The sequence below is a fragment of the Cherax quadricarinatus genome, chromosome 91 (genome assembly GCF_038502225.1).
Source record: "Cherax quadricarinatus isolate ZL_2023a chromosome 91, ASM3850222v1, whole genome shotgun sequence".
Classification (NCBI taxonomy): Eukaryota; Metazoa; Arthropoda; class Malacostraca; order Decapoda; family Parastacidae; genus Cherax; species Cherax quadricarinatus.
The window spans coordinates 8,516,512-8,534,673 of NC_091382.1; the positions used below are offsets into that span (position 1 = coordinate 8,516,512).

An 18,162-nucleotide genomic window follows, 5' to 3' on the forward strand; every position below is an offset into this window, starting at 1 on the left:
TAGCAGCAGTTTCCAGTAGTGAGAGACAAGGTAGCAGCAGTTTCCAGTAGTGAGAGACAAGGTAGCAGCAGTTTCCAGCAGTGAGATACTATGTAGTAGCAGTTTCCAGCAGTGAGAGACAAGGTAGCAGCAGTTTCCAGCAGTGAAGCACAATGTAGCAGCAGTTTCCAGCAGTGAGAGACAAGGTAGCAGCAGTTTCCAGCAATGAGACACAATGTAGCAGCAGTTTCCAGCAGTGAGAGACAAGGTAGCAGCAGCAGTTTCCAGCAGTGAGAGACAAGGTAGCAGCAGTTTCCAGCAGTGATACACAATGTAGCAGCAGTTTCAGCTACAAGATATGTAGACTGACAGATGTGTATATCTCTGCACATCTGTGTAATTATTCTGGAAGGGTTACGTGCAGCCTTAATGACCTTAGTGTGGCTGATGGACTTTAAACCCCATCTACCAAACAGTTAAAAAAACAGGTGATTCTCATTTCTACAGCAAATTGACTGCCTAAATACTACATGAGGTTACCAGACTACGGTATTCAACCCTATTCTACCCGCAGCAATGGTAGTGGAATACTTACTGCGTGAACTTAGCTAGTATAAACCCTATATAAACCTTTGAATTGTTAAACCAGCACTTTCTCGCTCTTGGCTTTATACACACACTTCTCGTACAGAGTCAATAAACCAATGTGTCTAGGTAGGTGGAGGCGAGGCTCAGGAGAGCAGGGTAGAGCCTAGAGCTTATATAAGGGAGATCAGTGGGGCCGCCTGGACCAGACTTTCTTGTGACTTAGTGTAGTGTACACCTGCCAGACTCTGTCCTCACGATATGAAGGTAATGTATACCTTCCTAGCACCTCTCTTATTATTACTGCTAACTAGTGTGACGTTGTTTCAGGCACTAGTGTAACACCTGCACTCACAAGTGTAACACCTTCAGTCACAAGTGTAACACCTTCACTCACAAGTGTAACACCTTCACTCACAAGTGTAACACCTTCATTCACAAGTGTAACACCTTCACTCACAAGTGTAACACCTTCACTCACGAGTGTAACACCTTCACTCACAAGTGTAACACCTTCACTCACAAGTGTAACACCTTCACTCACAAGTGTAACACCTTCACTCACAAGTGTAACACCTTCACTCACAAGTGTAACACCTTCACTCACGAGTGTAACACCTTCAGTCACGAGTGTAACACCTTCAGTCACAAGTGTAACACCTTCACTCACAAGTGTAACACCTTCACCCACAAGTGTAACACCTTCACCCACAAGTGTAACACCTTCACTCACAAGTGTAGCACCTGCACTCACAAGTGTAACACCTTCACTCACAAGTGTAACACCTTCACTCACAAGTGTAACACCTTCACTCACAAGTGTAACACCTTCACTCACAAGTGTAACACCTTCACTCACGAGTGTAACACCTTCACTCACGAGTGTAACACCTTCAGTCACAAGTGTAACACCTTCAGTCACAAGTGTAACACCTTCACTCACAAGTGTAACACCTTCACTCACAAGTGTAACACCTTCACTCACGAGTGTAACACCTTCACTCACAAGTGTAACACCTTCACTCACAAGTGTAACACCTTCACTCACAAGTGTAACACCTTCACTCACAAGTGTAACACCTTCACTCACAAGTGTAACACCTTCACTCACAAGTGTAACACCTTCACTCACAAGTGTAACACCTTCACTCACAAGTGTAACACCTTCACTCACGAGTGTAACACCTTCAGTCACAAGTGTAACACCTTCACTCACAAGTGTAACACCTTCACTCACAAGTGTAACACCTTCACTCACAAGTGTAACACCTTCACTCACGAGTGTAACACCTTCACTCACAAGTGTAACACCTTCACTCACGAGTGTAACACCTTCACTCACAAGTGTAACACCTTCACTCACAAGTGTAACACCTTCACTCACAAGTGTAACACCTTCACTCACAAGTGTAACACCTTCACTCACAAGTGTAACACCTTCAGTCACAAGTGTAACACCTTCACTCACAAGTGTAACACCTTCACTCACAAGTGTAACACCTTCACAAGTGTAACACCTTCACTCACAAGTGTAACACCTTCACAAGTGTAACACCTTCACAAGTGTAACACCTTCACTCACAAGTGTAACACCTTCACAAGTGTAACACCTTCACTCACAAGTGTAACACCTTCACAAGTGTAACACCTTCACTCACAAGTGTAACACCTTCACTCACAAGTGTAACACCTTCACAAGTGTAACACCTTCACTCACAAGTGTAACACCTTCACTCACAAGTGTAACACCTTCACTCACAAGTGTAACACCTTCACTCACAAGTGTAACACCTTCACTCACAAGTGTAACACCTTCACTCACAAGTGTAACACCTTCACTCACAAGTGTAACATCATACATAAGATGAGTACCGACCGGGTCTTCAGGTCATTAAGACCTTGATCAGATGATTCTTTAAGTCATTAAGACCTTGAACAGGTGTTTTTTTCCTGACAGATACCGTAACAAGATGAGTAAACATCTGTACCTCATTACTTGCATGTGTTTTATCATTAACGAAGACAGATGTACGTATTTTATTAAATGAGTTATGAAATTAAAATCATCCCATGTGGATTTAATAAATTTTTCACTAAAATAACAAATAAAAATTGAAAATGATAGTATTTGGCTAAAATATTTGCCCTCGAAATTAAGTAAAAAATTCTTAATTTTCACAATGTTAAATCAAGTTAAATAATCTTTGGGAGTAAGACACATATGTATAATAAAGGCTTTTTGCAAGATGTTTCTCCATTGGTGTCTATCAGATCCAAATACCATCAGTCTACCTGACGGTTGAACAATCAGATACTCGCGCAACAAGTGTCTGATTCTTCGACTTGTCGGTATTTTAGAGCATTTATCATACTTGAAGGTTGTTCTGGGGGTCAACGCCCCCGTCACTCGGTCCTTGACTACACCTCCCGGTGAATCAGTTCAGTAAATGTCTTGATTCCATAGTCTCTCCGTATTAAAATACTTGTATAGAACAAAGGCACAATACCGTAACTGGAACAATACACAAATAACACGTACGTAGGAGAAAGAAATAATGACGATGTTTCGGTTCGACTTGGACCGAATTATTTGTGTATCAAATGGTATACAATACCGACAGGCTGATAAGACACATGCGCAGCAGTCAGGTATCTTTATTTCGAAACGTTTCGCTTACACAGTAGGTTTCTTCAGTCTAGCACGGAAAAGCTTGAAGACGCAGTAGATATGTGAAGACGATGTAATCAGTCCATCACTCATAAAGACGTAGTTTTGAGGCGGTCAGTCCCTCAATCTGGAGTTTTGTTCCATTGTTCCAGACTCTAGAGCAAAACTCTTCTCCAGGCTGAGGGACTGACCACTTCAAAACTGAGTCTTCAAAGCCGAGAAACTGATTACCTCAAGCTCCTCCTGTTCTTCACCATTCTCCTTTGTATGGACTGATGAAGCCACTGTGTGGCGAAACGTTTCCTCATTAAAGATACCCAAATGTTGCACATGTGTTTAATTTATCAACATGTGTCTTACCATTCTACACATGTTCTGTAGATAAAACATCACAAACCTCCTGTTCCACAACTATTTAGTCACACTGTACCTGCCCAGGAGCCCACCACTACCTCCTGTTCCACAACTATTTAGTCACACTGTACCTGCCCAGGAGCCCACCACTACCTCCTGTTCCACAACTATTTAGTCACACTGTACCTGCCCAGGAGCCCACCACTACCTCCTGTTCCACAACTATTTAGTCACACTGTACCTGCCCAGGAGCCCACCACTACCTCCTGTTCCACAACTATTTAGTCACACTGTACCTGCCCAGGAGCCCACCACTACCTCCTGTTCCACAACTATTTGGCCACACTGTACCTGCCCAGGAGCCCACCACTACCTCCTGTTCCACAACTATTTAGCCACACTGTACCTGCCCAGAAGCCCACAACTACCTACTGTTCCAACTATTTAGTCACACTGTACCTGCCCAGAAGCCCACCACTACCTACTGTTCCAACTATTTAGCCACACTGTACCTGCCCAGAAGCCCACCACTACCTACTGTTCCAACTATTTAGTCACACTGTACCTGCCCAGAAGCCCACCACTACCTCCTGTTCCATAACTATTTAGCCACACTGTACCTGTCCAGAAGCCCACCACTACATCCTGTTCCACAACTATTTAGCCACACTGTACCTGTCCAGAAGCCTACCACTACATCCTGTTCCACAACTATTTAGCCACACTGTACCTGCCCAGAAGCCCACCACTACCTCCTGTTCCAACTATTTAGCCACACTGTACCTGCCCAGAAGCCCACCACTACCTTCTGTTCCACAGCTATTTAGCCACACTGTACCTGCCCAGGAGCCCACCGCTACCTCCTGTTCCACAACTATTTAGCCACACCGTACCTGCCCAGAAGCCCACCACTACCTCCTGTTCCACAACTATTTAGCCACACTGTACCTGCCCAGAAGCCCACCACTACCTCCTGTTCCACAACTATTTAGCCACACTGTACCTGCCCAGAAGCCCACCACTACCTCCTGTTCCACAACTATTTAGCCACACTGTACCTGCCCAGAAGCCCACCACTACCTACTGTTCCACAACTATTTAGTCACACTGTACCTGCCCAGAAGCCCACCACTACCTCCTGTTCCACAACTATTTAGTCACACTGTACCTGCCCAGGAGCCCATCACTACCTACTGTTCCACAACTATTTAGTCACACTGTACCTGCCCAGGAGCCCACCACTACCTCCTGTTCCACAACTATTTAGTCACACTGTACCTGCCCAGGAGCCCACCACTACCTACTGTTCCACAACTATTTGGCCACACTGTACCTGCCCAGAAGCCCACCACTACCTCCTGTTCCACAACTATTTAGCCACACTGTACCTGCCCAGAAGCCCACCACTACCTCCTGTTCCACAACTATTTAGCCACACTGTACCTGCCCAGAAGCCCACCACTACCTCCTGTTCCACAACTATTTAGCCACACTGTACCTGCCCAGAAGCCCACCACTACCTACTGTTCCAACTATTTAGTCACACTGTACCTGCCCAGAAGCCCACCACTACCTCCTGTTTCATAACTATTTAGCCACACTGTACCTGTCCAGAAGCCCACTACTACATCCTGTTCCACAACTATTTAGCCACACTGTACCTGCCCAGAAGCCCACCACTACCTCCTGTTCCACAACTATTTAGTCACACTGTACCTGCCCAGGAGCCCACCACTACCTACTGTTCCAACTATTTAGTCACACTGTACCTGCCCAGAAGCCCACCACTACCTCCTGTTCCATAACTATTTAGCCACACTGTACCTGTCCAGAAGCCCACCACTACATCCTGTTCCACAACTATTTAGTCACACTGTACCTGCCCAGAAGCCCACCACTACCTCCTGTTCCACAACTATTTAGCCACACTGTACCTGCCCAGAAGCCCACCACTACCTCCTGTTTCATAACTATTTAGCCACACTGTACCTGTCCAGAAGCCCACTACTACATCCTGTTCCACAACTATTTAGCCACACTGTGCCTGCCCAGAAGCCCACCACTACCTCCTGTTCCACAACTATTTAGTCACACTGTACCTGCCCAGGAGCCCACCACTACCTACTGTTCCAACTATTTAGTCACACTGTACCTGCCCAGAAGCCCACCACTACCTCCTGTTCCATAACTATTTAGCCACACTGTACCTGTCCAGAAGCCCACCACTACATCCTGTTCCACAACTATTTAGTCACACTGTACCTGCCCAGAAGCCCACCACTACCTCCTGTTCCACAACTATTTAGCCACACTGTACCTGCCCAGAAGCCCACCACTACCTCCTGTTCCAACTATTTAGCCACACTGTACCTGCCCAGAAGCCCACCACTACCTCCTGTTCCAACTATTTAGTCACACTGCACTTAGAACATAAGAAAGAAGGAACACTGGAACAGGCCAACTGGCCTATACGAGGCAGCTGCAATAAAAACTTGCCCAGGAGCCCCCCACTACTGTAATCTACTCACAGGAAATGAACAGGAAATGAACAGGAAATGTTATTTTAGTGCCAGGGTTGTCTGAAGTGTTTATTCTGGACCCTATTTTGAAATGACAATTTTTTAATTTTGTGCAAAATTGGCCAAATTACCGATTTTCGACCACTTCTGGTCGCATTTCATGTCCAGTAGTTCCTTGTAAATAGCTTGTTGAGGTGTGGAAAAAGATACTTATGTACAGCTCAGGGTGGAAGGTCGAGGCTGACCACCTGACTGATCCCACTGTATATACTCGTTTTCTTAGTTTTATCTATATTAGGACTGAAAAAGTCACTCGTGGGCGAAACGTTTCCTCTAATAAATGTTCCGAACTGTACATAAATGTATTTTTCCACATTTTCTCGGTATCACCAGACCATTTCTCAGTTCGCTGAGAACTTCGTCTTGCAGACTGCCAGCATTCTGGTAACTTCACGATTCTCTCGTCTTGTACATTAGATTCTCTCCGCGTAGATCAACGCTTGCGACTCTGAGATACAAATCCAGTAGAGTATACTAACAGTATGTAAATAAGGCACGTAGTGTGGCATGTGGCATTTAATTGTGAAGACGCTACGTACCAGGGACTATAATTGATAAATGTAGATAAGTAATATCCAAAATAAATGGAATACCACCCATTTTCCATGTGTTATATATATATATATATATATATATATATATATATATATATATATATATATATATATATATATATATATATATATATATATATATATATATATATATATATATATATATATATATATATATATATATATATATATACATACAAGTACAGGTAGGTTCACCAGGATGGGTCCTGGCCCAGGTCTTCACCAGGATGGGTCCTGGCCCAAGTCTTCGCCAGGATGGGTCCTGGCCCAAGTCTTCGCCGGACGGGTCCTGGCCCAGGTCTTCGCCCTGCGGGGACCTGGTAAGTCTATATATGTGATCGTGGTTGTACCGAACTATCTATTGTGGTTTTGTGGGTAGAGTTTGTTCTTGGCCCCAATTCAGCATCTCTCTAATGAATTTTCAGTTTTAAATGGCATCTCTCGTACCTATTCTTAACGCTGTGTTCTGAGTCTGATGTCCACCCAGTGTTATTATGTACTGACAAATATATTACTAAGACAAAATATGCTATTAACCGTATATTGTGAACATTGACGGTTTTCGAAACCATTTTTATTACATTATGTTGCAGTGTCCGACAGATTACATTAATTTCATTAAAATGGATTTTCCCCTTTTCGGAAAGTGTGTATATGTGTGTATATTTAGCGGCTTGAAAAAAGCTCCTGGAGAGCGAAACGTTGCCACAATAAAATGTCACATTAGTTGCACTTGTGTCCTTTTACTTTACTTGTTTAGTCTTCTTTCTCTGTCTTCAATTTCTTGCATTTCTGAGTCTATCACTTCCCTACTCTGGCCCCACCTTTATTTGTTATTCTTATTACTTATAAACAGATAGCAAAAAGTGAGGAGTAGAATTGCTTCTTGTAAATTGTGTGTGTGTGTACTTACCTAATTATCGTAGCTATTTGTGGTTACAGATGTCGAGTCTTACCTCCTAGACCCACCTGTTCGCTGGTTACTACTTGGTCCATTCTCTCCCTGCTTCATGAACCCTATCGTATCTCTTCATAAAACTATGTGTGGATCCCGCCTGTGTGTGTGTGTGTGTGTGTGTGTGTGTGTGTGTGTGTGTGTTTTATGGTCTGCTTTTAGTTATTCTTCAGGAGGAAACTAACCAGCGAACCCCCCCCCCCACACACACACACAACCCCCCCCCCACACACACACACACACGCACACACACACACACACACACAGTGTGTGATGTGGTGGAGGCAGGAACCATACATAGTTTTAAGGCGAGGTATGATAGAGCTCATGGGGCAGGGAGAGAGAGGACCTAGTAGCAATCAGCGAAGAGGCGGGGCCAGGAGCTGTGACTCGACCCCTGCAACCACAAATAGGTGAGTACAAATAGGTGAGTACACACACACACACACACACACACACACACACACACACACACACACACACACACACAAATAATCCACATCATCTAAACAAAGATCTGATCGAAGAACCATGAAATGCCAGTCACTCTGCAAATATCTCCACCCCCACCTCTCCAGCACACTGGTTTTCCACCCACTACCTCTCCAGCACACTGGTTTCCACTCACCATCTCTCCAACACACTGGTTTCCACCCACTACCTCTCCAGCACACTGGTTTCCACTCACCATCTCTCCAACACACTGGTTTCCACCCACTACCTCTCCAGCACACTGGTTTCCACTCACCATCTCTCCAACACACTGGTTTCCACTCACCATCTCTCCAGCACACTGGTTTCCACTCACCATCTTTCCAACACACTGGTTCCATTCACCAGTTCTCCCACACTACATCCGCCCCTCTAACAAACCATTTTGTAGAAAATGTTTCGCCCACACAGTGGTTTCTTCAGTCCAATTCAGAAAACGGTGGAATAAGAGGAGGAGTTGGAGGTAATCAGTCCCTCAGCCTTGAATCATTGTGTTAGTCCATCAGTTCACATTTTATAGGTATAAGACATGCACTGATAAAAAAAACATTAAGGAAATATTTCGCTACTAGTGATTTCTTCAGTCCTAGTACAGAGACTCTGATCGCGGGTTCTAACCCCGCCCGTGGTATGGTTTCTAGTGGAGAAAATCGGAAACGAACAGCACATATAGTTAGGTAAAAGGACACATATAGACCACGAGTAAATAACACAAAATGGGTGTTTTTCCATTTATTTTGGATATTACAATCAAATGGCACATTAGTTGTACTTGTGACCTTCTGTCTAATGTATTGTCGGTAATTCTATCAACATTATAACAGGATGAATATAATAATGGTGATGGATTGATTACATCGTCTTTACTTCTCTGTTAATTCTTCAACACTTGTCCAACCTTTGGACGAAGACCTACTTACACTTGTGGAAGGTTGCACTGTGATCCCGCCTCCTCCTGCTTCCACTCACCTGACTACAGTATATAAGTCACTTCTCCGGCCATATGCTGTACTTTCTACAAGAGTGATGGACTGAACACATTGATTCCAGGTTGAGAGACTGATTACCTCAAACTCCTCCTCTCCTTGCACCTTTCTGCTTTGTAATAGACTAATGCAGCCACTGTGTGGCAAAACGTTTCCTCAGTAAAGATTCCCATATGTTGCATAAGTGTCTCAATTTTCAATTCTTCTGGTAGCAGCTGTGTGTTGAAATGTTGACAAGAAAGTTTTTGCTTCACTCATTCATCATCCTAGTCCTCAATATTTCTGGTTCACCGTATAGTTCTCAGTTCATGTCGGACTAAATTTTTGGGGGGTTGAAATCTCCCATGATTAGTAGCTCAGATTTTTGCCATTTGGACTTTTTTTTTACTACTACTCCTACGGTGTGATCCATTATTTTGTTGTTGTCCGAGTATTCCTGTGTTAGTTTCCTTTATTTGGTGGTGGGTTGTAGATCACTGCTTTGGGTTCTCTAGTCTTGTTTGTGCCAGCTGTGTAGTCATTTAACATTTCTCTTCACTAGTTCCATCTCTTCAATACTCCACTACTTCCTGATTAGCAGTGCATCTCCTCACACTTCCCTGTTTCTTTTCTTTTTCTCAGTACTTAATATCATGTTGGGAATATAGCATCTATTATTTCTCTTGGTTTTTGTCTCTGAGAGCAGTGATGTTTATGGCTGACTCTATTATTCCTTCCTTCATTTCATCACTCTTATTGGTTAAACCATCTGCATTTATGTGCTATATTCTGAGTTTGTTTCCTTTGTTATGATTGAGTTTGTGGTGTTCAAACGTTCTATTGGTTACGTATCTATCAGGAGGTTGGAGGGAAAGCTAGAGGTGGTGTGTACATTGCTACAGAGGGAGTGGAATGGGTGGTAGTTGTAGACAGAGAGATGAGGGGTGGCAGAATGACAATATTCACCTATATGTGGCTGCAGGAGTTAAGTCACAGCTCCTGACTTCGTCTCTTCACTGATCGCTACTAAGTCCATTCTCCCTGACACTATGCTGGTTATCGTGTATAATCTTATTCATTTCTAAGTGCTCCACCAGTATTTTCCTGATAAGCTTCTCCATGACTTTGCATACTACAATTATCAGTGACACTGATCTATAGTTTAATGCCACCTGCCTGTCTCCTTTCTTAAAGACTGGGACTACGTTTGCCGTCTTCCACACCTCAGGTAGTTGCCCTGTGTGTGTGTGTGTGTGTGTGTGTGTGTGTGTGTGTGTGTGTGTGTGTGTTAAATATACAAATAATTTCCTCTTTATTTCCACCCTTAGCAGGTGGTGTTGAGGAGCAGTAAGGTTGGGGTGGTGTGGGTGGCAGTTGTGATGATGGGTGGCATAGTGGGCGGTGTTCTAGCTGGCCCATCAACACTAACTCATCATCAACAAGAACATCAACAGCCTCAACATCCAGACACAACTGAGGTCAGCCAAGACACACACAGCCAACAGCAGAGAGATGGCAAATGTAAGTGAAAACAGAGTAAAATTTTAATGCCGATCAAATCACTTATATAAACTGAAGTGAGACAGCACTTAGTGATGTAATATATATATATATATATATATATATATATATATATGTATAGTACATATGTAGTATATAACCCTAGCCTAGACCTTGGTACGTCGACGCACAAGAGCTGCAGTTCAACTTCTTTAAGAGCCATAAGAATAATAAATTATTAATTATTTATTATTGGGAAGCAATAAACCCCTAGGGGTCATTCTCAAATTGTCAGTCGGCCACTCTCCTCACCCTTATGTATGGTGTGTGTGTGTGTGTGTGTGTGTCTGTACTCCCCTAATTATATTCACCTAATTGTGGTTGCAGGGTTGCACCGCCTCTTCACTGGTCGCTACTAGGTCCACTCTCTCCCTGCTCCGTGAACTTTATCATACCTCGTCTTAAAGCTATGTGTGGATCCTGCCTCCACTTCACTTTCCAGACTGTTAGTTAGACTTTCTGACAACTCTGTGACTGAAGATATATTTCCTAACATCCTTGTGACTCATCTGAGTCTTCAACTTCCAATTGTGACCCCTTGTTGCTGTGTCCCATCTCTGGAACATCTTGTCTCTGTCCACCTTATCTATTCCTCTCAGTATTTTATAAGTCGTTATCATGTCCTCCCTATCCCTCCTGTCCTCCAGTGTCATTAGGTTGATGTCCCTTAACCTCTCTTTGTACGACATCTCCCTTAGCTCCGGGACTAGTCATATTGCAAACATGACGTACTTGACCGGGTATGGATTCCAAAGTGGTGCTGCATACTCCAATATAGGCCTGACGTACATGATGTACAGTGTCCGGAACGACTCCTTACTGAGATGTCGGAATGCTGTTCTTAGGTTTGCTAGACGCCCTTATGCTTCAACAGTTATCTGGTTGATGTGCGCCTCAGGAGATGTGCTTGGTATGATACACACCCCAAGATCCTTTTCCATGAGTGAGGTTTGTAGTCTTTGGCCACCTCAGATTGTACTCTGCGGTCTTCTTTGCCCTTCCCTGATCTTCATGACTTTGCATTTGGTGGGGTTGAACTCCAGGAGCCAGTTGCTGGACCAGGCTTGCAGCCCGTCCAGATCCCTTTGTAGTCCTGCCTTGATGAATTAGACACATGTGCAACTCTTGGGTATCTTTATTAAGGAAACGTTTCGCCACACAGTGGCTTCATCAGTCCATACACAGGAGAAGCTTGAAGAATAAAAGGAGAATGAGGTAATCAGTCCCTCAACCTTGAGTCGATGTGGTCAGTCCATCAATCTTGAGTAGAATACGGCATATGAGCGGAGAAGCAGCTTATAAACCGTAATTAGGAGAGGTGCAGCAGTCATAGGTGGTGTCACATTTGCCCAATGTGGAAGTAGGTCGTGCCCAAGGGTTAGGCAAGCGAAGAATTCCAAAGTATTAAGATCCCAAGAAGTTGCAGTGTCTGACAGTGTCTGTGAACCATTCATCTACAGTCCTGCCTTATACTCCCCCGACTTAATTCTCATTAACTTCACATCATCTGCAAACAAGGACAGTTCTGAGTCTATTCCTTCAGTCATGTGTGTGTGTGTGTGTGTGTGTGTGTGTGTGTGTGTGTGTGTACACACGCGGATTGCTTCCCAAACTAACAATACAATTTATTATTATTATTTTTGTAATACAGCTGTAGTTCTCCTTCAACAGTTACTTTATCAGTAAAGTTCACAATTCCGATGGTTCTGCGAACCGCAGAGTGCAGTCACTATACTTCCTGGTTTATAGTGAAGTCACTATACTTCCTGGTTTAAAAAACCACGTGAGCAAACACCAGGGCATATTAGAAAACGTTTCGGCCCTGAGACCTTGACTGAAACGTTTTCTAATAAATACGTCCTAGTGTCTGTTCATTTGTCTTTCGGAACCAGTTTGTAGGTATCTACTACCAAGACTCACGAAATCGTAATGACACGATTGTAAACAAACCATACCACGGGCGGGGTTAGAACCTGCTAACGCATCGGTCTGGAGTTTTGAGATTCTCTGATCGCAGGTTCTAACCCCGCCCGTGGTATGGTTTATCTACTCTACCAAGGTTTTTGCCACTATACTTCCCGTCCTTGGAACTCAAGTCTAGTTAGCGGATTTCCTTAATTTTCTACTATAGGTTACCTTGCTAACCCGCTAACACGTTAAATCCCTCCAAAAACAAGTCTGCATTCCCCTTTCCTGTCGTACTGGCAACTAGCTTACTAGATACCCACTCTCTTAGCACTCAGTACCTCGTCACCTCTTTCCTCTAACTCTTCCAGGAGCTTAAGAAACATCCTGGAGAGCAAAACGTTGCCACAATAGAATATCACACTAGTTGCATTTATGTCAATTTACTCAACATATTATTGTCAGTAATTCTACCAATATATATATATATATATATATATATATATATATATATATATATATATATATATATATATATATATATATATATATATATATATGTCGTGCCGAATAGGCAGAACTTGCGATCTTGGCTTAAATAGCAACGTTCATCTTGCCATATAGGACAAGTGAAAATTTGTGTATGCAATAATTTCCCCAAAATCATTCTGAACCTAACGAAAAAAGTATATTTCACTGTGTTTGTTTAGTATTAAATTACTGTAAACAAATCTAAAATATATTTAGTTGGGTTACGCTAAAATAAATTGTTCTTTTTATAATAAGGTTAGGTAAGTTTTCTAAGTTCCTTTTGGTGCAAAATTATAAATTTTTACATCAACATTAATGAAAAAAATATATCTTTAAACGTATAAGAGAAAATTTTAGAAAGGACTTAATTTTAAATGAGTTCTTGCTAATTGACCAGTTTTACATATTCGGTACGACATATATATATATATATATATATATATATATATATATATATATATATATATATATATATATATATATATATATATATGTACATACATATCGACATTACGTTTTATTGGCAGTATTCGTCTTGGCGAAGATTCCAGCAACGCAGTGCGTTACCACTGACACCACTAACACTCTGGGCACTTGTATGTCGTCTTATCAATGTACTACTTCTGGAGGAGTGTCTAAGGGCACCTGTGTTAAAGGACTGGCCGTCTGTTGCTTAAGTAAGTACACATCAACACTGTCTCTGATGGTCATTATCTGAGTGACGCTGAGGCTCTTGCTTATGCAAGGTAGTACAACACAGGAGAGTAACGACCTTGTTACTGTAGCATCATGTAAGGTAGTACAACACAGGAGAGTAACAAACTTGTTACTGTAGCATCATGTAAGGTAGTACAACACAGGTGAGTAACGACCTTGTTACTGTAGCATCATGTAAGGTATTACAACACAGGAGAGTAACGACCTTGTTACTGTAGCATCATGTAAGGTATTACAACACAGGAGAGTAACGACCTTGTTACTGTAGCATCATGTAAGGTAGTACAACACAGGAGAGTAACGACCTTGTTACTGTAGCATCATGTAAGGTAGTCCAACACAGGATAGTAACGACCTTGTTACTGTAGCATCATGTAAGGTAGTCCAACACAGGATAGTAACGACCTTGTTACTGTAGCATCATGTAAGGTAGTACAACACAGGAGAGTAACGACCTTGTTACTGTAGCATCATGTAAGGTAGTACAACACAGGAGAGTAACGACCTTGTTACTGTAGCATCATGTAAGGTAGTACAACACAGGAGAGTAACGACCTTGTTACTGTAGCATCATGTAAGGTAGTACAACACAGGAGAGTAACGACCTTGTTACTGTAGCATCATGTAAGGTAGTACAACACAGGATAGTAACGACCTTGTTACTGTAGCATCATGTAAGGTAGTACAACACAGGAGAGTAACGACCTTGTTACTGTAGCATCATGTAAGGTAGTCCAACACAGGATAGTAACGACCTTGTTACTGTAGCATCATGTAAGGTAGTACAACACAGGATAGTAACGACCTTGTTACTGTAGCATCATGTAAGGTAGTACAACACAGGATAGTAACGACCTTGTTACTGTAGCATCATGCAAGGTAGTACAACACAGGATAGTAACGACCTTGTTACTGTAGCATCATGTAAGGTAGTACAACACAGGATAGTAACGACCTTGTTACTGTAGCATCATGTAAGGTAGTACAACACAGGATAGTAACGACCTTGTTACTGTAGCATCATGTAAGGTAGTACAACACAGGATAGTAACGACCTTGTTACTGTAGCATCATGTAAGGTAGTACAACACAGGATAGTAACGACCTTGTTACTGTAGCATCATGTAAGGTAGTACAACACAGTATAGTAACGACCTTGTTACTGTAGCAGATATCTAATTAAGAAAGATGTCAAAATAACGAATTCAAATTGGACAAATCTTGATTTTAGGAAGGATATAGGAAATTATTAGTTCAGAAATAGAGTCATCAATGAGTAGAATAATCTTTATAGTACCGTCACTAAAGGCGAAAATTTAGGCTGCTTTAAAAATAACAAGACAAGCACATGAGGACTGGATTTGAGTGGGACTCACAGAATGAGTTAGTTTGGGACTCACAGAATGAGTTAGTGTGGGACTCACAGAATGAGTTAGTGTGGGACTCACAGAATGAGTTAGTGTGGGACTCACAGAATGAGTTAGTGTGGGACTCACAGAATGAGTTAGTGTGGGACTCACAGAATGAGTTAGTGTGGGACTCACAGAATGGGTTAGTGTGGGACTCACAGAATGGGTTAGTGTGGGACTCACAGAATGACTTAGTGGGGTTATCAAAGGTAAAATCTTGGGTAATATTAAATGTTGGACAAATAATTCAGTTTGAAGATTTATATTCAAGAAGAACCTGCCTAGTATGGGCCAGTAGTCCTGCTACAGTGTTTCTTAATTCTTATGTTCTAAAGAAACTTGAATAACAATCCTTCTAAATGCAATAATATCACAGTTAACAGGTGATAAAATATTGAATTTTCAAGGACTTTCGTGATTTCTCACGTTGTCAAGGAACTGTGACAGTTCCTTGATAATGTAACAAATCACGAATGCCCTTGGAAATTCAATATTTTTTTAAACCGTGGTTATTTTTCAGTATTTCTAAATAACACAAAATGGGACAAGTAAGGCCTGGACGAGGCTAAATAAGATTTATTACAACTGGTATACAATTCCTACCAGTTGATAAATAAGACGCATACACACCACTAGGAACCTTTATCATTATTTTAGCACTTATGGGCATGTGATTTACGTCCTGTTCCCTCCCCACCAGTTACGAGGACTTGTAAAGCTACGTCAAGTCTGAACAACACGCACTTCGTCAACCCCAGCGCCAGCAACACGGAGCTGGGAGCCTGTACTCTGACCATCAACCATATGAACGACAACATCTGTCAGATGAGACTTGACTTTATCTCTCTTGAGCTCAGTCAACCAGATACGAACGGCAATTGTGCAACTGATTTTCTGGCTGTGACCGGAGGAGTATCCGACGTTCCCATGATTTGCGGCTCCAATAGTGGCCAACACAGTGAGTATACGTGACCAATAAAGTAGATATTGGCAATAAAGTGAATAGATATTACCGATACAGTGAGTAAATGTTGACATGATGTGAAATACCAACAGTGGCCACCACCCTGAGTAGATATTGCGAGCAAATGTTTCCAAGATATGTAACACCAACAGAGACCAAGAGAGTGCGTGGATATTTCTTCCTCTCTTTATCCCTTCCCTGTCCTCATTTCGTTTATTTACCGGCTCATTTTCCTTCGTGTGTTAGGGTGACTAATTAATGGTCCAAGTCGGACCGAAACGTCGTCATAAGCTTCTCTCAATGTGAGAGTTATGTGTGTATTTCCAGGGCATGTAATACCAGCAGTAATTAGTTGTTCCTGGGATTTATAACACCAGCACAGTGAGCAGATGTTTTTTTAAGAATTTTATACAATCAGTTGCAATATGAGATAATGATGAATTAGACACATGTGCAACATCTGGGTATATTTATTTTTAAGACGTTTCGCCCTCCAGTGACTTTATCAATGCAATACAAGGACATAATGTGAAGACTGTAAAAATATACATACAGAAAATAGTGAATAACGAGGTAAGAGGAGAATTACCAAAATATATGTTACTAATTCCTCTCGGTCACTTGACCGACAGATATTTCACCGAATAAACATATGGCAGTAATGATATTCAGTTTTCCTTCGGTCAAATGTCTTTTGGCCAAGTGTCCGTCGGTCATGTGTCCGGCCAAGGTACTAACATTGTTCTACACGAGTGAATGTCTCTGTAAATTTTGATACAGAAAGTAATGATAGAATTTTAAAATTTCCTCGTAATCTGTGTTCAAAATATATGATTGTTGAAGGTACAAGACGCATCAGTTTTTTAACTGCATAAATACATGTGAAAATAACAAGGAGAATGTAACTTGAATACACACTTATAAAACCAAGAACTACACTGTAATATTCCCCCATTATAAACCAAGAACTACACTGTAATATTCCCCCATTATAAAACCAAGAACTACACTGTAATATTCCCCCATTATAAACCAAGAACTACACTGTAATATTCCCCCATTATAAACCAAGAACTACACTGTAATATTCCCCCATTATAAACCAAGAACTACACTGTAATATTCCCCCATTATAAACCAAGAACTACACTGTAATATTCCCCCATTATAAACCAAGAACTACACTGTAATATTCCCCCATTATAAACCAAGAACTACACTGTAATATTCCCCCATTATAAACCAAGAACTACACTGTAATATTCCCCCATTATAAACCAAGAACTACACTGTAATATTCCCCCATTATAAACCAAGAACTACACTGTAATATTCCCCCATTATAAACCAAGAACTACACTGTAATATTCCCCCATTATAAACCAAGAACTACACTGTAATATTCCCCCATTATAAACCAAGAACTACACTGTAATATTCCCCCATTATAAACCAAGAACTACACTGTAATATTCCCCCATTATAAACCAAGAACTACACTGTAATATTCCCCCATTATAAAACCAAGAACTGCACTGTAATATTCCCCCATTATAAACCAAGAACTACACTGTAATATTCCCCCATTATAAACCAAGAACTACACTGTAATATTCCCCCATTATAAACCAAGAACTACACTGTAATATTCCCCCATTATAAACCAAGAACTACACTGTAATATTCCCCCATTATAAACCAAGAACTACACTGTAATATTCCCCCATTATAAACCAAGAACTACACTGTAATATTCCCCCATTATAAACCAAGAACTACACTGTAATATTCCCCCATTATAAAACCAAGAACTGCACTGTAATATTCCCCCATTATAAACCAAGAACTACACTGTAATATTCCCCCATTATAAACCAAGAACTACACTGTAATATTCCCCCATTATAAACCAAGAACTACACTG

The 18,162-nt window shown here is 41.7% G+C and overlaps 1 protein-coding gene across 3 annotated transcripts in view; it reads left to right on the forward strand.

Moving 5' to 3' along the window:
- The first annotated feature begins 704 nt into the window (after positions 1-704).
- The window catches only part of LOC128704914 (uncharacterized), a 34,182-nt gene continuing 16,724 nt past the window's right edge, over positions 705-18,162 (forward strand). The window contains exons 1-4 of one of the 3 annotated variants that reach the window (XM_070104362.1): positions 705-831; positions 10,484-10,673; positions 13,676-13,825; positions 15,975-16,232. In XM_070104362.1, the coding sequence (XP_069960463.1) occupies positions 826-831; positions 10,484-10,673; positions 13,676-13,825; positions 15,975-16,232 (604 nt within the window). In that variant the 5' untranslated portion in view covers positions 705-825. Of the gene's footprint in view, positions 832-10,307; positions 10,381-10,480; positions 10,674-13,675; positions 13,826-15,974; positions 16,233-18,162 lie in introns of those variants that run through there. The other 2 variants (XM_070104361.1, XM_070104363.1) reach the window with 2 other exon arrangements.